Genomic DNA, 20,018 nt, shown 5'->3' with positions numbered 1-20,018 from the left:
ATATATATATACATATAAAAAGAGAAGTATATATAATATTTATTATTATAAATATAATTTACTGTAATTTTTAATAAAATTATTTTTTTAATACTTAACTAATATGTTTATGATAATATAAATGAAACCATTATTACTACACATAATATGGTCAGTCTAGTGATAAGAGTTAGAATCGAAACATGAAAATTTAATTTTCAATATTAAAATAAAGGTTAAATTAGTGTTAGTTCCAATAATTTTACCAAATTTGTAATTAGGTCTCTATAGTTTTTTCTCTATGTTTTTTCTATCCATTAGGTCTTTATAGTTTAAAACACTTTAAAAACATCTTTATTATTTAAAAAATTTATAATTAAATCATTTACTCACTAATGTGGTTAAAAATTTGTAATTAATTACTTTTTTTACTTTCGTTTATTTTAAATGCTTATAATTGATTGAATTCTTTATTTTAATATGTTAATTTACACCGTTTTAAAACTCTTTGATATTTTTTAATTTATATTTATTCATAAGAACTAAGGAAAATAAAAACTAAACCCTAAACCCTAAACCCTAAAATAAAAACTTTCATAAATAAATATTTTAAATATGCTAAGTATACGCAAATATCTATTTAAAAATAATTTTATTTCAAATAAATATTCTAATTTTATATTTAAAGAGAATATGATATTAAAAAATAACTAATATTTAACATATACAATGTATAAGATAAATGCTTATTTTATAGTTATGATTTATAATAAATGTATATTTTAAATATTAAAATTATACTATAATTAAAGTTTATAATAAATATTTTTAAACATATAAATTATATTTTAAATTTAAAATAAATAATTTATATTTTAATATAAAATTATTTTTTGTTATTAATAATTATTGTAATTACAAATTTTAAGCATGTATAACTTAAATATTTAAGTATTTATTTATTATGAATCATATGTATATAATTTTTAAACTATTTATTTATTAAAAATTATTAATTTTATGAATAAATATAAATTAAAAAGTATCAAAGAATTTGAAATTTGAAATATAATTTAAATATAAGCAGAAAAGGAACCTTAAATTTTTTTGTGATTACGGAATATTAAAATTATATATATTTAATTGAAAACATTTAAAATAAATGAAAATAAAAAGATAATTGATTAACGTATTAAAAGGTATTGTCATGTGATAATACCCGGTCAGTATAAACTAATAAAATTTTAACAACCTCAGTGAGTGAATGACTTAATTATAATATTTTTAAATTATAACGATGTTTTTAGAGTGTTTTAAATTATAGGAACCTAATTAAAAATTTGATAAAATTATAGAAAAATTTAACCTGAAACATAAAAAGTCATGATAATTGAAGCAATGAACAAATTAACTTTTATTAATATATAAATGTAGGGACAGCTTAATTTTCAAATACAAATAATTAAAACCACGAGAACTATTAATTAAGTGATAATTTCTCTGTTATTTGTGTTATTCTCTTTCTTTTTTAATTTATTAATATGGATGTCTCTATATTTCAATGATGATTTAGATCAGACAAATTATATTATTATGCGAAGCTTATCATGATTATTTCTTTTGTTATGGAAGAAAGTGTTAGCACGTGGACATGAGAGGATAACCAATGACACATTTCTAATGAATTCATGTCATCTTTTGATTCGAGCTCAAAGACTTTTCATCTCAAAACCACAGCATTCTATGGATAAAAAAAAATGGTCACCGAAAGTTAGTAGTTAGATTTTTGACAAGATTGTGAAGGGAAAGACGATACAAACAAATTGTGACACGTGTTTTTTAAAGAGGTATAAGTATAACATAATAAGGACATATGTTGTTCTATGTGGCTCATACAGTCATACTCATACACCGGGGACGAGATGGTTCACACTGGGCACGAGAACTCCACGAGTTTTTTTAGTGCAAATTTGTGGGGTGTGACTCTGGCGAGAGACTTTCAAAGAGCAACGTGTATTCTCTATATGACTTTCACTAGACACCACCTTATAAGTGAATAGGTGTTTAAATTATATTATGTGATAGTGTTTTTGGAGGTATCTAATTATGCGAATGATCTCTATTAATTAAGGAATATAGTGTGATGATTAAGTGATGAATTATATAATAGTTTAAGGGTAAATATTTATTTTGGTGTTTATCCTTTGAAATTGGTTACTAATGATGTGTATATGTGTGAATTATGTGATGATATGTGACGTGAAGTTTAAGCTGAAACTTAATTGAGAAAAGGTGTGATATAACATGTTTTTGTGAATATGATATATAAGGTGAACTTGTGATGATAATATAATATGATATATGCATGGAGTCTTGTGAAACATGCATCATTAACATGATTTTTTGTGTGAAAGGGTACAATATGAAATATAATGTCAAATAAGGTTCCTCTTGTTTTAAACTTGGAGATTCATGACATTGGGGATTATTAAGTTTAGGAGTTATGATTTTGTTCGTTTGTATGCATAGGGTATAACTTGTGTGACACCGTTATCCTAATATCTCCTCCTAATGGAGAGTGTTGTGATGACTTGACTTGATATATTTTCTTAAACTACTTTATGTGTGCCTTCAAACATGATTAAAGTGTTTACTAGTATCACATGCATGTAGACTCGTAAAGTCTGTGTCCATAACATTGTTTGAATCTTATACTTGTTGATATATTGGGTTATTTTGATTTATAGGTTAAAATATTTTTTTAGTCTGTTTAGTCTCTATAGTTTAAAATAGATTTTTTTAGTTCTTATATTTATCTTTTTCAATCCTTTTTTAGCTCTGATAGTTTAAGATAAATATTTTTAATTCTTATACTTACAATTTTTTAATCATTTTAGTTTTTATTGTTAATTTTTTTGTAATGTCTATTTTATTTTGACCTAGTAGATGTCTTTAGTTTTATGAGGGTAAAAAAAAGGTGTCCCAACAATAAGTGTATAGGTGGAGTATAAAAGAAATACAAAATGTCGAAAGACCTAATTTTAAGTAATTCTAGCAAAATAAATTTGAAATCAAACATACAAAGTTGAATTAAAATCTCTCTGTTACGTCAACACGAAAGAGACAACATTAAAAATAATTAATGATAGAGACTAAAAGAATTAAAAAAAACTACAAATATAAGGATTAAAAGGTAAAGTATGTAAAACTACGAGGTCTAAAAAATATTTTAACCCAATTCATATTTATTGTTAAGATTGCTAGTAATATATGTTATGCTAATGTTAAGTGGCTACTCGACAATATCTTATACTAGTAGCTAGAGTGAAATGTTTCTTTGTCTCATTGCTCATGTTTCGTGTTATTATATATGTCATGTAGGAGAGGATCATCATCCTAATAATAATGTTGGAGATGAGACTTAAACCTTATGTTTAGTGATGAGTTGAACTATAATAAGACGTGATATAAAAGCTTTAGTTTAATATTTCATGTTTTCTTTAGTCTTTATTGTGTGTTAGGACTTATGTTAGTTTTTTGTTTGTAATGGCTTATTTAGTCACTTGCTTTAGTATTCTTTTAGTTATGGTTTTTATGTTTTGTAGATGTAATTTCCTCTATTCAAGGAGTCTTGTGAATTATTTCTATTTTTTAAAGTTATTTTCAGACTCTTTTATTATCTCTTTTTTATAGTTATGTATATGTTATTATACAAGATAGAGAATGTCACACTTATTTTTATTATAAGCTACAACTTATAAGGAAATAATTATATTTTTTATAGAGTATTTTACAACTTTTATAAGACACTAATTTTATGTGAATAATATTGTCACTTCAATTATGAAAATTTAATGATAAGTAACTAGGATAAAATTGATACAGTGTAATTTTATTTTATAATTTCAATAAAATCAACTAATATAACTATGTATATTAGCTTGCATGATTTAAAAAAAATGTCTTATAATAAGGATTAAAGAGAGTATCAATTTTAGACCTTCTACATAAAATAAATAAATATATATATAAGAGGGTTCAAACGATACCGGTGTAACTTTTACTAAGTGTTACACCACTCAATAACTTTATATTAAATTTGAATTTTAAAAATTCAACCGTTAAATTGAAATTTCATATCTCTTAGATCATATATATCAAATTTTATATTAATCTAAGATGATTTGATACTTCATTCTCATAAAACAAAATTGATATAATATATTCATTTCAAAATATACTAAAATATGAACACTTTGATTACCTTCAAATTGTTGTTCAATTTTAACAAAATTTGATATACACGTATAAAGTGATATATATATATATATATATATATATATATATATATATATATATAAGGAGTTATAATTATACCGGTGTAACTTTTACTAAGTGTTACACCACTTAATAACTTTATATTAAATATGAATTTTGTAAATCCAACCGTTAGATTGAGAGTTCATATCACTTTATACGTGTATATCAAATTTTGTTAAAACTGAACAACAACTTGAAGATAATCAAAGTGTTCATATTTTAGTGTATTTTGAAATGAATATATTATATCAATTTTGTTTTATAAAAATGAAGTATCACATCATCTTGGATTAATATAAAATTTTGTATATATGATCTAAGAAATATGAACTCCCAACCTAACAGTTAAATTTACAAAATTCACATTTAATATAAAGTTATTGAGAGGTGTAATACTTAGTAAAAGTTACACCGGTGTAATTATAACTCCCCTCATATATATATATATATATATATATATATATATAAAGATTCCATTTACATAAATACTTTAATTAAAATCTTATTCAATTATATTATTCTAAATACTTAGAATACTGCATTTTGATATATATGTTGACAAACATATATAATTTTAAAATATTTTGGATTTACTATTTTTTAAAATAAGATGTTGTCTTATATTAAAAATTAAATCTCTTAAAAAATAAATCAAACACGCTTATAATTAAAAGTAAATAAAAAAATGAAACTGAACAACAATAATAGTAATAATATTTACCTTTTAATAGCATTCATGATTTCATATGATATGTCATATGGCAAATTGGCAATGCTAATATGCCAAAAATGAGATCGAAGGCAGACACGTCACCATCCATTGGTGGGTCCCACCATCTCTTTCTCTCTCCTGCCCCAACTTTCCACTTCTTCGGCTGCCCGAACTGCCCACCCACTCTTCTGTCACCCTCCCTCCTCCTTCGGGCAGCTCGGGCACCCACCCTACCCTACACTCCCACGCTCCTTTTTCCGCCTTTCCATATTCCATTTAAAATATATATATATTATTATATTATTATATCTACTGCGAGAGAAAAAATCCATAATTTTTTTAGATACCGGCAATTATCTGATTTTTAGTTTTTCCACATTTTTTTTCTTCGTTTCCGTTTCAGCATTGGTTCTTAGTTGTACTGGGTCAGCTTGCACAGCATCATAGGACTTAGGAGGAGAACCCAGACCCATCTCCCAGATAGATGTCTGTGTCTTCCTTTCACCATAGCTTTCTGAGTTGAGCTACGTTGTCGTGTTCTTTTCGGGTAAAGGGTTGGCATTACTCTATTTTATTTTTCCACGGGTTGATCAATCTAGGGTTCAGGGGGATTCTCTTCTTTTGGAGGGATTGGGGTGATCTGGTTCATGTGATCTGCCCCTTGTGTCGGCACTTTAAATTTCTGGGTATTTTGGGTTTTGTTGTTATGAGGGGTTTTGAGTGGTAAAGTTGTGATTTTTAGGTTTATTTTGGGAATTTATCGTCTGGGTCTGGGGTTGTCGAGGGTGGATTTGGTGGTGGGGGGTTGGGCATTGTAGGGGGTGTTAGGGATTTGGGGTGGGTTGGTTTTCATGATTTGTGCTTTTGATTCTTTGGGGCTTGCTTTAAATGGGGTTGGGTGCTGAAAATGGTAAGGTGATGGTGGAGTCTTTGGATGTGTGTAAATCAAAAGGGAGGAAGAAGAAGAAGAAAGAGGATGGGGATATCGAAGAGGAAGAAGAAACTGGGTGTTGGTTTAGGCTGAGGTTCATCGGGAGCTGCATTTCTTCAAGATCCAAGGTTGATAGCTCAGTTAGTGGCACCAGCACTAATTATGGTAGCCACTTTTTCCCTCTAGGAATTGTTGTTCTTATGATGTTCTTGTAGGTTCCATCTTTGAACATGTTTTAGTGATTTGTTTTTAGCTTATGTTTGTTAGTCAGACTTAGGTTGGCATCAAAACCAAGTTTAACATGTGGGCATTACTTGTTAAGAGTAACCAATTTGAGCTTCTCGTGGTTTCTGCGTGTTCAAAACTTTCTTTATAAAAATATATTCCAAAGACTGGGTGGTGTTAGAATATCGACGATGCTTTCTTTAATTAGGATTTTGTGAGAACTTTGAATGGAGTAATTGTGGTTCATTCTTTTGCCCCGTCCCCCTTCACAAAGCATCATTTTCTGGGATTTCCTTTGCCTCCTTGAGTTGGGGACAACTTCATAAATCAGACAATTGCATTCATGAATTAGTAAAGTTGGGACTATCAAGGTCTATCACCTTCTTTCCAAGTGTATGTGTTTGTCATGCATACTGAAAGTGACTTCTTAGTTTTTTTTTTTTTTTTTTTTTTTTTTTTTTTTTTTTTTTTGTATTTCCCCTGCAGAAGTCATTTGGGAACCACATTGAATTTTTCCTTTTGGAAAAATTGTCATGGGCTGTGGTTTTTCCCAATTTGCAGCTATATGAATCCAATACAAGCAATCTACTAGATGCGTCAATTTTCAATGATTCCCTTTGTTTTTTTAATATATCTAATAACTCTTGAAGTGGTACCTATATCTCCAGCTTTATGATATCTTATTGCGTCTGCTGATTACTTTTTTCCTGTCTCTGCTACGATTTCACTTCTGATTAGCTGAAAGTAAATCAACTAATGATACAAGTCGAGATCAACCAACTGTCCCTGTAGTCTCTTCAACAACCACTAGTAATGCGGAAAGCAATTCATCTACTTCCAAACTTGAAGAGGAGCTTAAAGTTGCTTCCAGGCTGCGAAAATTCACTTTCAATGATCTTAAGTTGGCAACAAGAAATTTTCGGCCTGAAAGTCTTCTTGGTGAAGGTGGCTTTGGTTGTGTATTCAAGGGATGGATTGAAGAAAATGGAACTGCTCCAGTGAAACCTGGCACAGGGCTTACTGTTGCTGTAAAAACCCTCAACCATGATGGGCTCCAGGGTCATAAAGAATGGCTGGTTTGTATTTTTATTAATATAGTTTTTTCATCCTTTGGATTCTGTTTGATTTTTTTTTTGTATTTTTTCAAGTGTTTTTTTTTGTTGATATTATATGCTGAATCTATCAAGTTTTAATTTTTGTTTGGTTCATCTGACAGGCTGAGGTAAATTATCTTGGTGATCTAGTTCATCCAAACCTGGTTAAACTGATAGGTTACTGCATTGAAGATGATCAAAGGTTGCTAGTATACGAGTTTATGCCTCGGGGAAGCCTGGAAAATCACTTGTTTAGGAGTAAGTTACTATTTTCTGACCTATTAGTTTCTTGTTTCTTTTCCAACTATAGTTGTATCATTACTCCACCTTTATATTTTGGTTACAACATCCAATTGAGGATTTTGCTGGATGTCTCTTGCGAAGCATGGTCCCTTCCCAATACAGAGCCAGATAAAAATGTTTTGGACTTTTGGTGTCAATCTAATCTTTTGTTTTGACATAAAATGATTGGGGGGGGGTGGGGCAAGGATGTGCTACTGTTTTATATGATGTAATTTACTCTAGTGATCTGCCTAATTAATCTACACCTCTATGCTTCCATCAATATCCATGCTGTTGTTTACAAAGCATCTCACTTGTATTTTTTTATTGAGTTTGGAAGATTTTCTCTTATGTGGATGGAATATGGATTGGAGCTTTAACTTCTGGTTATACCCTTTGTTTGGATTATATCCATTTTCTACGTTCTCATGTACAAAATTTTATGTTTTTAGGGTCCCTACCTCTTCCGTGGTCTATTAGGATGAAAATTGCACTAGGAGCTGCAAAGGGTCTTGCTTTTCTTCATGAGGAAGCTGAACGACCAGTGATATATAGGGATTTCAAAACTTCCAATATACTATTGGATGCAGTAAGTGCCAAATTTTAAAAGATATAACATTTATCTCTTCTTTCCTTGATCTGACCTTTCTATTATTATAACGATTCAGGACTACAATGCTAAGCTCTCAGATTTTGGACTTGCAAAAGATGGTCCAGAGGGTGATAAAACCCATGTGTCTACTCGAGTGATGGGAACCTATGGTTATGCAGCCCCAGAATATGTCATGACAGGTAAGTTTAGTTGGATATGCTAAGTCCAATTTTGTAAGATTTAGCTGTTATTTATCAGTGAAGTAATGTATGATCATTCTTTGGTATTTCTATCTGACTACATATTTGATCGCCTTTCTTTTATCTCCAAATTCACAAGAATATTTGGGATGTGATACCATGTTGGATTATTTCTGCTCTTGGTACAATGTTCTTGACCTTTATTGCTTGAGTTGTCAATAGTTTCTCCCCATCATGACCAATTCTGTTGATAGGTTTATGTTAAAATTGCAGTTGTTACATTCTCATAATGGTTATAATGTTATATAAATTTGTGGTTCCACCATATTCTGCATGTAGTCCAACATGTGTTGTGTCTAATCCTTATATAATCAGATTTATATTTATGTGGCAGGACATCTTACATCAAGAAGTGATGTGTATAGTTTTGGAGTAGTACTCCTTGAGATGCTGACTGGCAGAAGATCTATGGACAAAAATCGGCCCAATGGTGAACACAACCTTGTGGAATGGGCTAGACCACATCTAGGAGAGAGAAGAAGGTTTTACAGGTTGATAGATCCTCGGTTGGAAGGTCACTTCTCGATAAAAGGAGCTCAGAAAGCCGCTCATCTGGCTGCTCACTGCCTTAGCAGAGATCCGAAAGCACGCCCCTTGATGAGTGAAGTTGTGGAAGCCTTAAAGCCTCTGCCAAACCTCAAGGACATGGCTAGTTCATCATATTATTTCCAGACAATGCAAGCTGACCGCTTTAGTGCAAGTCCAAACACTAGAAATGGGAGAACACAAGGAGCATTGCTCACCAGAAATGGGCAACAGCAAAGGAGCCTATCAATACCACATGGTACTCATGCATCTCCATATCACCACCAGTTTCCCCAACCATCACCAAAACCCAATGGCAAGGCATAGAGTTGATGAGTTTTCATTTTCTTTCTCACCCTTCTTTTTCATCATTTCTCATTTCCTAAGTATAGATGTTCCTTGTGTCTAGCCATTTGTTCATGGACAACTTGAGAGCAAAAGAAGCATGCATGTGCATGCTTCTTTATGGTGTATGTTCAGTGTTGACCTTAGGGCAGGTGAAGCTTATTCAGCTACTATGTCTTGTGTCAAATTGTCAACCAATATATGTTTCTTCAGGTTGTTTCGAAATATTCAAGATTATTAACTCCTCAATTTTTTTTGAATTTTTTTTTCATTTGCCCCAGGAAATGTCTCTTGGTTTGTTTAGGCTTATCAAACATTGCGGCTCCTTAAATTATCTACAGGCTTTTGTTTATGGAAAGATGAGAAAGCAGCTTCATTGCATTAATTTATGCCTAATGTTTGTTCCTATATATTTATTTAATACCGGCATTTAATCCCATTAATGCTTTTAGTTTAATATAATAGTACCTTAAAGGTTGAAGAGTGAGATAATATTCTTTATGCTTCATTTAATAATTGAAGCCCTTTGATGAAATAATTCTTTGATATGTACACTTATAATAAAAGAAAAACTGACACGGTAGGCCATTGTCATTTAAGTTGACGTGCAATCACACAGTACACGTATGTATGGCATTGTAATAATAATTTATAGTGCCCAATTTTGTATACAATTTGTATACATGATTTCCAATTAAAGTTGAATAGTAAGAAATAAGGTGGAGGGTTCAGTTCTCACCTCTCGCTTAAAGTAATGGAGCAACGAGAAACGATAATCTTATCTATATTTCCTTTCACCTTTTCGACCTGCGAAGCAGTCATTAACTAATCATTTATTTTTATAGAAAATATTTTGACCAGTCCCACTATTATAATATGACTAACTGTTCTGCAATGTATTGCATGTCTTTATTACAGAATATGCAACAATGATGTGTGAATTGTTGGTATTTCCATCAATGATAAAGCATGTCCCCATAAAAAAAAGAAAAAAGAGAATTGTCAATTAAGGTATTTTTGTAGAGCAAAAACTTACATTAATTTGGTGTCGCTATTTACTAGGCATTTTATATCTTTTGGTTCAGATTAATTTTTAGATATCGATTTCATGTGACATTTGGATGAGTATGATTGTTTTTTATTTAATTGGTTTAATCGTACTTTTAGCTTCTTTAGTATAAAGTTAGGACGGGAAAATATTTAATTTGTGTGTGACCTCATAATTTTCAATGAAGATTAATCACTATTTTTTATAATAGATATTTTATATCAATATCATTGTTAAAAAAAATTAATGTTAGGGCAATTTGGGTGTCAAGGTCTAATTGTTTATTTTGTTCTCCATATTTTTTAAGAATATATAATTTTGTTTCATTTATTAACTTCATATCTAATATTTAATGGAGATGTTGACATGGCTAGAATGGTGACATGGACGCATATATGGAATTTATGTAGTTATAGAGAAGTTGTACATAAATAAGAAAACACAATGCAAAAATGTTATGCTAGGACTCAACCCATGGTCTAGAAAAAAGGAGAAGCATAAACAACATAGTCATTTTATCAAGTTACGTAACTGATATATGTATGTATTAGGTAAGGGTGTTCGAGGTGTGATTTAATTTGAATTTTTTATTTAAAATTTACCCGAATTAAATAAGAAAAGTAAGTGAGATACGAGTTGAATATATTATTAAATTTGAACCAAAGCAAACCAAATTTTTGCAATTTGATTTGATTTGATTTTTATAATTTTAGAAATATATAATTTAAAAGTCAACTAAAAATGTAATATTATGTTAAAAATGAAAGCATAATTTTCTACACGGTCACATTATCGAGTTTGATGGTGACACATAATATTAATATATTATCGGGTTTGACAGTGGGAGATACAATGAAAAGTTTTAATTTTATATAATCACATTCCTCCAAAAATAAATTATGAAATAAAGTTGACCTCTTCCTAAAATATGATTTACTGGATTATTTAGTTAATTGATTTTATATATAAATTAAGCCTAATGTTTCTAATGAATATTTTTGTTGGTTGATAAAACACAAGAAACTTAAATTAATGTTAACGATAAAATATCTGAGTTTTTTCTCTTTCTCATTGTCGTTATATATACATATGGCATAACTACATATTTGGGGAACAAAATATATATACTAATGTATAAGTTGCAGTTCAGATTGGTTTCGTTTTACAATCCCAAATCACAAACCGAATTGAATTGAACCACGTGATTTGGTAAAACAAGAAATCAAACTAAATTGTAAATATTCGATTATTCACCGGTTTTCGATTTTTTAGTCAATTTTCGGGTTTCTGATTAGGTTGGTTAGGTTTTGAACATCCATACTATAACATATTTTACTATTTACAAAAAAAAAATGCAAAACATGTTTAGTTAATTTTCCAATGCAAGATAAGAATGACAAAAGAGGTTCAACCCATAAGATTGACGACGTATTTAACTCACTAATTGAGTTGAGTTTGAAAATTTCAACTTATTCTTAAAGCAGATTCAACTTAATGCAGCTCTTTTTTTTTTTTGTAGTTTATTAGGAGTTGGGCAGTCATTTTTCATTTTTTGAATCTTGTATTTAGAGTAACTTCCAAGTCTTATTTGTGATTTTGGGCTTTAATGAGTCGTACTATTAATGTTTCTATTTGATCATTGGTGGATGTATTTAATATATAGAGTATTTGGATATTTAGATGCACTAATTATATGTTTGGATATATTTATTTAATGGCTTAATTAGTATATTTTGAGGTTTTCCGTATGTTGGGTTTTGAGGGTTTTGGGTGAATCTTTGAGATGATCATCCGTATGGCAAAACTTTGATGCATGTTATATTTGTTAGATTTGTTAAATTTCTTATTTTTTAATTACAACTTCATTAAAAAAATTAAAAAAAAGAAGGAAAGTAGTACATTATTGAATAAATGTATTAAAAAAAAGTTAAGATTTTTAAGAATTTCTCTATTAAAAATAAGTATTTTTCGATAAAAAAAAAAACTCTAAAGAGTTAAAAAAAACATGTAAAGAATTGTAAATAATTCTAATAAGAACAAAGGTTATTTATTTTTCTTAATGCATGTATTCTAATCTTAAATCATAGCCAGGGGAAAACAGAAGTACATAACTTTGGGTCGGTCAATTTGAAGAAACAGATTCACCATTCTCTTAAAGTCTGCGAAAATAATATAATTCAAATCGCAGAAAATTACATCCACGTTGGAATGGGATTGACTTTTTCTTTGAAATTTACCAGTGTTAAGAAAACTAATAACACTATTCAGTAATAAGAAAATCAGAAGCAGTTTTTGTTGGAACAATCATCAGGGATTAGTTACGTTGATGGCAATTTTGATAGAGAACAAGAGTTGCGAGTAGCACTGCTGTTGGCTATCTCATACAATCATTCTTTCAATAGAAGGGCAAAGCTTACCCTACCAATAAATTCAGACTTCCCCTACACCTCAAGCTCAAAAAATAGCTCATTGAAATAAGCACACACTCACAAGAGAGCAGCAGTTTTCTATTAAAATAAAGTAAGCAAAAAAATTGAGCCATCAAATTTACAACATTTAACCAAGCTGCAGAAAGAAGGAAGCAGAGCTAAAGTGCACTATACAATGCATGCATAAAATGTTGACTAACAGAGGCACAATAAATATATCACTCAATGCTCTGATTTAACCCTCACATCTCCATTTGGAAGTACACTCTGTGCCTGACGTTTCAACTCCTGCATGCAATAATAAGGTCAATGTTCATGTTAAAAAAATATATATATTTCTTGTAACTCTCTCAAGGATTCGGTTTAGTCGTGGAAAAAGTGCACCAGAAACCAACCCCAACATATTTAAACTGAGTGGGATTGGTTAACTTTTAAGAATCCTGATTTGAATGGGAAAGGATTAGATGAGGATTATTAAAGAACCTAATAGTTGGTTTCTTGGAGTAGAAAGCATTTAGAAATAAGACTTATTTGGATAAACTTCTCCAAAAGCACTTCTAGGAGAGAAAAGTAAGAAGGAAAAATTAAAAAAAAATAAATCCATAAGCTTAAAATTAACTAATGCATAAACTAATTTGTAAAAGTTCTCTCTTATTAGTTTCACCAAAATCTTATTTTTAATTTATGCATCAACTAGTTTTAACTCAGAAATTTATTTTGTTTTCTTTCCTATTTTTTTTTTTCCTAGAAGTGTTTCTAAAGAAGCTTATGTAAATAGACCCATAATTTGTTTCAAGTTCTTTCTTGTAAAGCACAAACACCTCTGCAAAATGTTGTGTCAACTGTCAACATGTCTGAAATGTGTCAAAATTTTTTTTTTTATTTGAACACCTCTCTAACACAAGTCAAGAGAGTGAGGACTTGTTTGGACTTTGGATAAACTTCTCTATTGATACTTAAGGAAATAGGAAGGAAAAAATGAGAGTAGTTTTTATATAAGCTAAAATAAGCTTGTGTATAAGTTAAAAATAAATTTTTGGAGAAACTATTATAAGAGAGTTTTTAGAAATAAGCTTATGCATAAACAAATTTTAACTTATCAAAAAATTAATTTTAATTTTCCTTCCTATATGTGCTTATGGACAATCTGGAATTAATCTGCTAAAATAAAGATCCTCTTGCCAACCGTTAGTAAATCCTCTTAGAGCTGCGTTGTCCTTTTTCTGATTGTCTTTCTATTTCAGTTTCATTAAAATGATATATGTATTTATCTTCTCTCTGGACTGATATTGTTTATTTCCACTTTCAGTTGAGGAAAGAAGAGTAGTATAGTTAAAATACAAAATCATGAGATCGTAAGATCCTACAACAAACTAGGAGCAACCCAATAACACAGGAAGGTCTTTTTGTAATGCTCTGATCCACAATGAAATAAAAGACCAAATACGTAATACTTACGGCAGCTGCAGCAGCACGACTCTCTCTAAAAGTTTCAACCTCATCAGGGAAGTTCTGCTCTAGTTCCTCCAAAAGATGCTTGCGCAAATTCTGCCCAAACAGAAATGCTAAGTTGGACTAAAGCTTCTAATTAAATATATGGGAAGACAAAACTGGTTACATCGTGTAATAAAAATCAAGAGTAAGAATAGACCTTTAAAGCATCAGTTTTTCCTTTGGTGATCTGATTCTTTGCAATACAGCTGTTTATAACATCTTTGGTAAATTCATCTGGATTCTTCCCATCATCAATTAAACTAAACCCAACAATAAATCAACAATAATGAGAAAAATTGAAAAAATAAAACTTACATTAGGTCATAAGAAAACTATAAGAGCACATACAAAGGCAAACAACTCACTTGACAACCTCCATAGGGACCTGAATGTTGCACTTCTCTGCCAATTTAACCATGTTGTCAAGCTCCACAACAAGGCCATTGCTGAAACATTTAAAGTAAAATATGCTCAATTTTGAACATGAAGCAAAAGTAAAGCAAAGAAGAAATGCACTAAAAGAAAAGGATCTGAGTTACATGCGCTGGAGGAGAGGCGTTTGAAAGGCAGCATTGAAGGTAGAGACTGTAAGGTAAAGCTGATGGATAAGGCCCAAAGTTTTCTGAATGGAGTTGCTGACCTGGTTCAGCTTCTGCATAGGATCATCAGCTCCGGCTGCAGAAGCTTCCATGTCATTAGTTTGAGAAATCAATGTCCCATTTCCACCACTCCCACCATTTCCCCCAAGAGCTGCGCTTTGTGATGAATCCATTTTTATTTTTCTATAAACCAAAAACTTATTAAAACCTGTCATCGGAATCTTACGATTTACGATTCAATACAAATCAGAAACCTACCAATATGTATCATAAGATGAATCTAAAATGACTTTGTATCTTACAATACATGAATGAATTTATGCAACTCTGTATCATTGATACGATTTATAAGATTCAAAGATTCATTTTTTTTTTCTTTTTTGACCTTTCTTTCACTAATTCTCATGAAAAAATTGAAAAGTCATATAAACTTAACTTGTTAAATGAAAAGAAATTGAAGAAACACTTTTTCACTTACCCTATTTGATTACTCCATTACTCAGTTTGTCACCCACTCATTCAATGCATATACCTATTTAGCCTCTATTTGCTTTGTTTCCATTATTCTAAAATAAAGGTTTCACAAACTCATGTATAACTATAATTATTTTCTTCTACAAGACATTGCTTTATCTATTTCTAGTTTAAGTTTTTTACATTGAACACTATATATCATCTATATGATAAGTAATTTTTCAATGTCTCTAAATCTTACGATTCGATACAAATTATGATTCATGATCTAAAAATTAGCCCAGCGATTCAAAACTCCAATCCCGATTTGATAACCTTGATTAAAACTCTTCAATCCAAAATGCAAAAAAATAAAAATAATAGGGGCTAAGAGCAATGGAAGATAGCTTAGAGCACCTCCAACGGGAGGTGCTTATGCTGTCCCTTAAAAATAAGCTCCAGTGCTTAGAAGCACTTCCCATTGGAGTAGTCCTAGCTGGCATAGAAAGTTGCTTATTTTTTTAGCAACGGAGCTTCAGCAAGCAACGTTGCTTAGCTCTTATTAAATGTACCAAATTTTATAAAATGTAGTGTGAGGTGTCAAAAAGTGTAGTATAAGTTGTAAAATGTAGGAGTGCTTATAAGCAATTTCCATTGGAGCAAAAATTATAAAAATATAGTATGAGTTGCTTATGAGTGACGTGGCACAGTAGGACCCATTTAAAGTGATTGAGAGTTGCTTATAAGCAACTCCCATTGTAGATGCTCTAAGAGACTACATAGCAATTTTCTGACAAGCAAATTATATGGAGCTGTTGTACTGATTTAAAATCATGCACAAGGTTCTTCTAACACATGTATAAGGCTGTTTGCAATTGGTATCGTCATGACCACCCCAGAGGCAGCACCAAAAGTAAAAATTGGGAATATGACCAAAAGGATTTGAATAATGGGTGCGTCATGCAAATGCTGGACTTGATGTTAAGACTTAGAGTGATCTGTTCGACCATGCTATCATATGTTAGTCTTGAAGTTCTGGTTCCTGTTATGTCAAACTATCTTGTATTGTCTTGCGTTTGCCTGAATTTCGGTAAACTAAATATCAAGTTACTATGGTGATTTGGATGTGGTAACGTGGGATATCTGTGAATTCTAACCACAGACACCGGACACAACACGAACTATGACACTTTGTCTAAAATATAGTACAACGAACGGACACCGCATACTCACAGCCACAGAGAGACACTAATGAAAAACAAAAGATCTAAACACAAATTAACGGAATCAAAAATGAAAACATAGATCACAGAGAAGAGAAACGAACCTGGTATGAACCACCACACGAGAGAGAGAGCGAGAGCGACGGGCAAATCACAAACTGCGAAAGAATTTGGATTTTTTTTAGTAGAATTTGAAATTCTACTGTTAATTAAAATTCCTTGTAAAATGATAGAATTTCAAATTATGTTAGAAAAAACATGCGCAACCTGAAGAAACGAAAGGTGAACACTGCGTTCCGCTGCGGTTGCTTCTATGCTCCGTAACGGTGTATGATCTGTTCATTCAGAGAAAAAATCCCGGAATCTTGAAATATGAAGCTCTCTGTGCTGAGAGAATTGACACTGAGAAAAAGGCCTAATAAAGTTTAGGTTTTACGAGATCACTGAGATTAATTTTAAAGTAATTCATAGTATTGCTAATTGGACTATTTTCAAAATATATGTAATAATTCAACGATATATAAATTTTATATTTATATGTCAATAATGTTAAATTTTTTAACAATGCATATAATTAAATAATTTTATTATATTGTAATTAACAAATGTGTATTATTATTATTAAATGAAATGTTGACTTGATAATTAATTTACTTTTAATTTGATAAATAATATGTCATTATCACAAAGTGAAATTTAGGCATTTTTACTTTTATGATAAAATAAAACAGAACGAATAAATTGTATGAAATTTTTATAATTTTAATGACATCTTTAATCAATAAGTTTGTATAAAAATTTATATAAAATAAAATTAAAAATAATTTAAGTTCAATCTTATTACAATATTAAAGAGTAGACTATTTTCTCTGTGATAAACAAATCATATCATAGCCTACTGTAGTATTATTATTTATTATTTAGGATTAATTATATTTTAAAATTAGTTTTATAAATAATTTTAACACAAAATACAAATGATTGATTTCAAAATATTTGATTCTTACCTTCTCTTATATCCGTTATATATTAGTTATGGTTAAGTAATTATAGTAAATTGATAATTCAATCACACATATCCAACTTCAACACTCTTTCTTTTATTATTGAGAGAAAAAAATAGACCTTTGAACCTCAAAAATTAATGAACATGTTCATTGTAATTTGATCACTAATGCAAAAGATGAAACTTTTCTTATAAACAAAGACTTTCAAACAATAGTCTCAATTAGTTGTTAAAAGAGGTTGAAGAAACCACTTAAATCATATTTGAGTCATTGTTTAATTTTATTCCGAAGTCAACAAAGTGAGGTATTCATGCACCTCCCCTCAAATAATCCAATAATCTTCCTTTTATCTCCCAAAACTTTTGAAATAGGGGATATTGTCAAATTACTATTGTAACATTGAAGGAAGATATGGTACTTATCATTACTATGCCAACAAAAATGATGATTGATAGTTTAATACACTAAATTAATATATTAGTATTTAGAAATGCAAAGAAAATATTATCAAATAAGAAAAAGTGTGGGGTTAACATGTCATATTTTAACTAATATGAAACTTATTTTGTACTTAAACTTTAACACTATCTCTCAAGTATAAATCTCTTTCACATGATTGTGTTCCCTCTTTAAGGGGAAGTCTTTTTTGCTCACGAGTATCTAATGATGGCCTACTTGCACCATTTTGCACATTAACGGGACACATCATCTACACTTCTAAAAAGACTTTTGGATTATCTATAGTCTCAATCTTAGATCCATTGTCAATTCTATTGACAAATACTCATCTGAGTTGGTCACCTAGTCAAACCAAACTCTTATTACCTAGTTGAACTAAATTTTAATGAGTGAATTTAACACCACATTATAATCTAAAATCTTAAAATATTAGGTTAGTATAGAGAAAGCAACAGTTGAATTTGTATCAAATATCATTGACGATTAACAATAGTATTAATTTGATGCATATGTCATTGTCCTTAAATTTTCATAACACATTACATTCAAAATAGTGTCCATGTGATGGAACTAAATGAATCAAACAGGGTTAAGGAAACACCCTAGCAATATGAGAAAAATGAATGAATAAACAATTAAAAATAGCAATATAACACCTTTTTTTAATGGAAATATGAAACTAATAAATTAAAACTATAAGATTGGTAAATCTGCGTTATATATTTTTTATTTGGATTTTTCTCTTTAATTTAATATCTTTCGAGATAATAACTTGGACTAATATAGTGAATTAAGTGACACATGATGAGTCTTTTAATTAGTGCATTTGGATGAAGTTGGTATTGTCGATGTAATCTCTTTGCTTCCTTCAAGATGGAACATGGCTAATTCATCTACATTTTATTCATTCAGTTAGATTTTTTTAAAAGAAAAAAGAAAAACCAGCCCGAAATTTAATTCAATTGCTACAAATATTTTGAACCTCAAATTCAAAGTCTTTTTTGGCTTTGCTTTACATAGTAGACAAACCATTGTTGATGCAATCAATATTTTCTCTTCTTGAAGGTAACTTTGAATACCATTCATCTTGTATTAGAATTATGTTAGTTAATATTACAAAGTTTACTTTGTTTCTGCAAACTAGTTTTATGAACAGTATACATATATTAGAGATGTTTAAAATCAAACTAACCTAAATAAGAAATCGCAAATTGATTAAAAAAAACGGTAAAAATTACAAATTAGACGTTTGATTTGGTTTTAAAATTTTTAAAGCTGTGCAGTTTGGTTTGATTTTGAATTCAAATATGAAATCACTCCAAATCATATTAAACTACACTTTTTTGTAAATATTTTTTTTTCAAATACATAGTATATGTATATAAAATAGACATATAGTATAAAGGGTGTTTTATAAAATTGTAAGTTATAAAAAGATGTTTTTCTTTTCAAATATATGTTATAATATTTAAAAGGTAATTACAAAATTATAAGTGTTGGAAAAAAACACACACTAGAAGGGAGGTTGAATTGTATATATTAAAAACTCACATTTTCTGAAATGCAGTAAAGTAGTAAAAGCTTTAACAACCAAAGTGTTGGAATGCAACAAACGGAAGAACACAGATCTTTTATATTAGTTCGTCTCAAACACAAAGACTACGTCTAGTTCTTAATCTAACCAGATTGAGTTCCACTATCTTTTTCAAGATACAAGTATTCTTTCAACAAATCACTTATTATTCATACCTAAGTAGTCTTTGACTAACCTCTTAAAATAACTACCCAAGTATTCTTTCAACAAGTTTCTCTAGGCTTAACACCAAGTATATATTCTTTTGAATAAGTTTTTTAAGGCTCAACACCAAGTATTATTTTCAACCAAGTCTCTTCAGGCTCAAATACTAAGTATTCTTTCAACAAGCATCTCTAGGTTCAAACCTTACAAATAGAAATTTGAAAAAAGTTACAAAGATAGTTTTATCTCTTCTAGACGTGACGCTATGAAACTTAAGTACAAATAATTTACAAAAAAACTATG

The 20,018-nt window shown here is 29.8% G+C and overlaps 2 protein-coding genes across 3 annotated transcripts; one reads left to right on the top strand and one right to left on the bottom strand.

Annotated features, from left to right (window-relative positions):
- Nucleotides 1-5,342: 5,342 nt before the first annotated feature.
- Nucleotides 5,343-9,623, top strand: LOC109805610 (serine/threonine-protein kinase PBL34). The gene is made up of 6 exons (XM_020367766.3): nt 5,343-6,107; nt 6,906-7,243; nt 7,384-7,519; nt 7,996-8,132; nt 8,212-8,335; nt 8,730-9,623. Exons 1-6 carry the CDS (start codon nt 5,900-5,902, stop codon nt 9,245-9,247), a joined length of 1,461 nt encoding a protein of 486 aa, XP_020223355.1. The 5' UTR covers nt 5,343-5,899; the 3' UTR covers nt 9,248-9,623.
- Nucleotides 9,624-12,665: 3,042 nt separating this feature from the next.
- On the bottom strand, nt 12,666-16,940 carry LOC109806030 (mediator of RNA polymerase II transcription subunit 10b). 2 transcript variants are annotated; one of them, XM_083070061.1, is made up of 7 exons: nt 16,779-16,940; nt 16,616-16,669; nt 14,776-15,043; nt 14,602-14,682; nt 14,394-14,496; nt 14,201-14,290; nt 12,666-13,030 (listed from the first exon to the last, which is right to left on the bottom strand). In XM_083070061.1, exons 1-7 carry the CDS (start codon nt 16,852-16,854, stop codon nt 12,965-12,967), a joined length of 738 nt encoding a protein of 245 aa, XP_082926187.1. In that variant the 5' UTR covers nt 16,855-16,940; the 3' UTR covers nt 12,666-12,964. The 2 variants fall into 2 exon arrangements, with proteins under 2 accessions (XP_082926187.1, XP_020223954.1); XM_020368365.3 differs by having other exon boundaries at nt 14,776-15,018; nt 16,779-16,862.
- Between the last annotated feature and the right edge of the window lie 3,078 nt (nt 16,941-20,018).

This window comes from Cajanus cajan, chromosome 3, assembly GCF_000230855.2.
Source record: "Cajanus cajan strain Asha chromosome 3, NIPB_CcT2T_4, whole genome shotgun sequence".
Classification (NCBI taxonomy): Eukaryota; Viridiplantae; Streptophyta; class Magnoliopsida; order Fabales; family Fabaceae; genus Cajanus; species Cajanus cajan.
The sequence above is the reverse complement of the archived record's forward strand: the minus strand, read 5'-3'. Positions and strand labels throughout refer to the sequence as shown.

Bases quoted from the DNA above. Each gene is read 5' to 3' on its own strand.
- LOC109805610 (XM_020367766.3), top strand. From the start codon at position 5,900: ATGGGGTTGGGTGCTGAAAATGGTAAGGTGATGGTGGAGTCTTTGGAT. The intron at 6,108-6,905 runs GTAGCCACTTTT...ACTTCTGATTAG, and splicing joins TGGCACCAGCACTAATTATG to CTGAAAGTAAATCAACTAAT. The intron at 7,244-7,383 runs GTTTGTATTTTT...TTCATCTGACAG, and splicing joins AGGGTCATAAAGAATGGCTG to GCTGAGGTAAATTATCTTGG.
- LOC109806030 (XM_083070061.1), bottom strand. From the start codon at position 16,854: ATGAACAGATCATACACCGTTACGGAGCATAGAAGCAACCGCAGCGGA. The intron at 15,044-16,615 runs GTTCGTTTCTCT...TTCCGATGACAG, and splicing joins CGTGTGGTGGTTCATACCAG to GTTTTAATAAGTTTTTGGTT. The intron at 14,291-14,393 runs GTCTATTCTTAC...CTGTTTGGGCAG, and splicing joins GAAAAACTGATGCTTTAAAG to AATTTGCGCAAGCATCTTTT.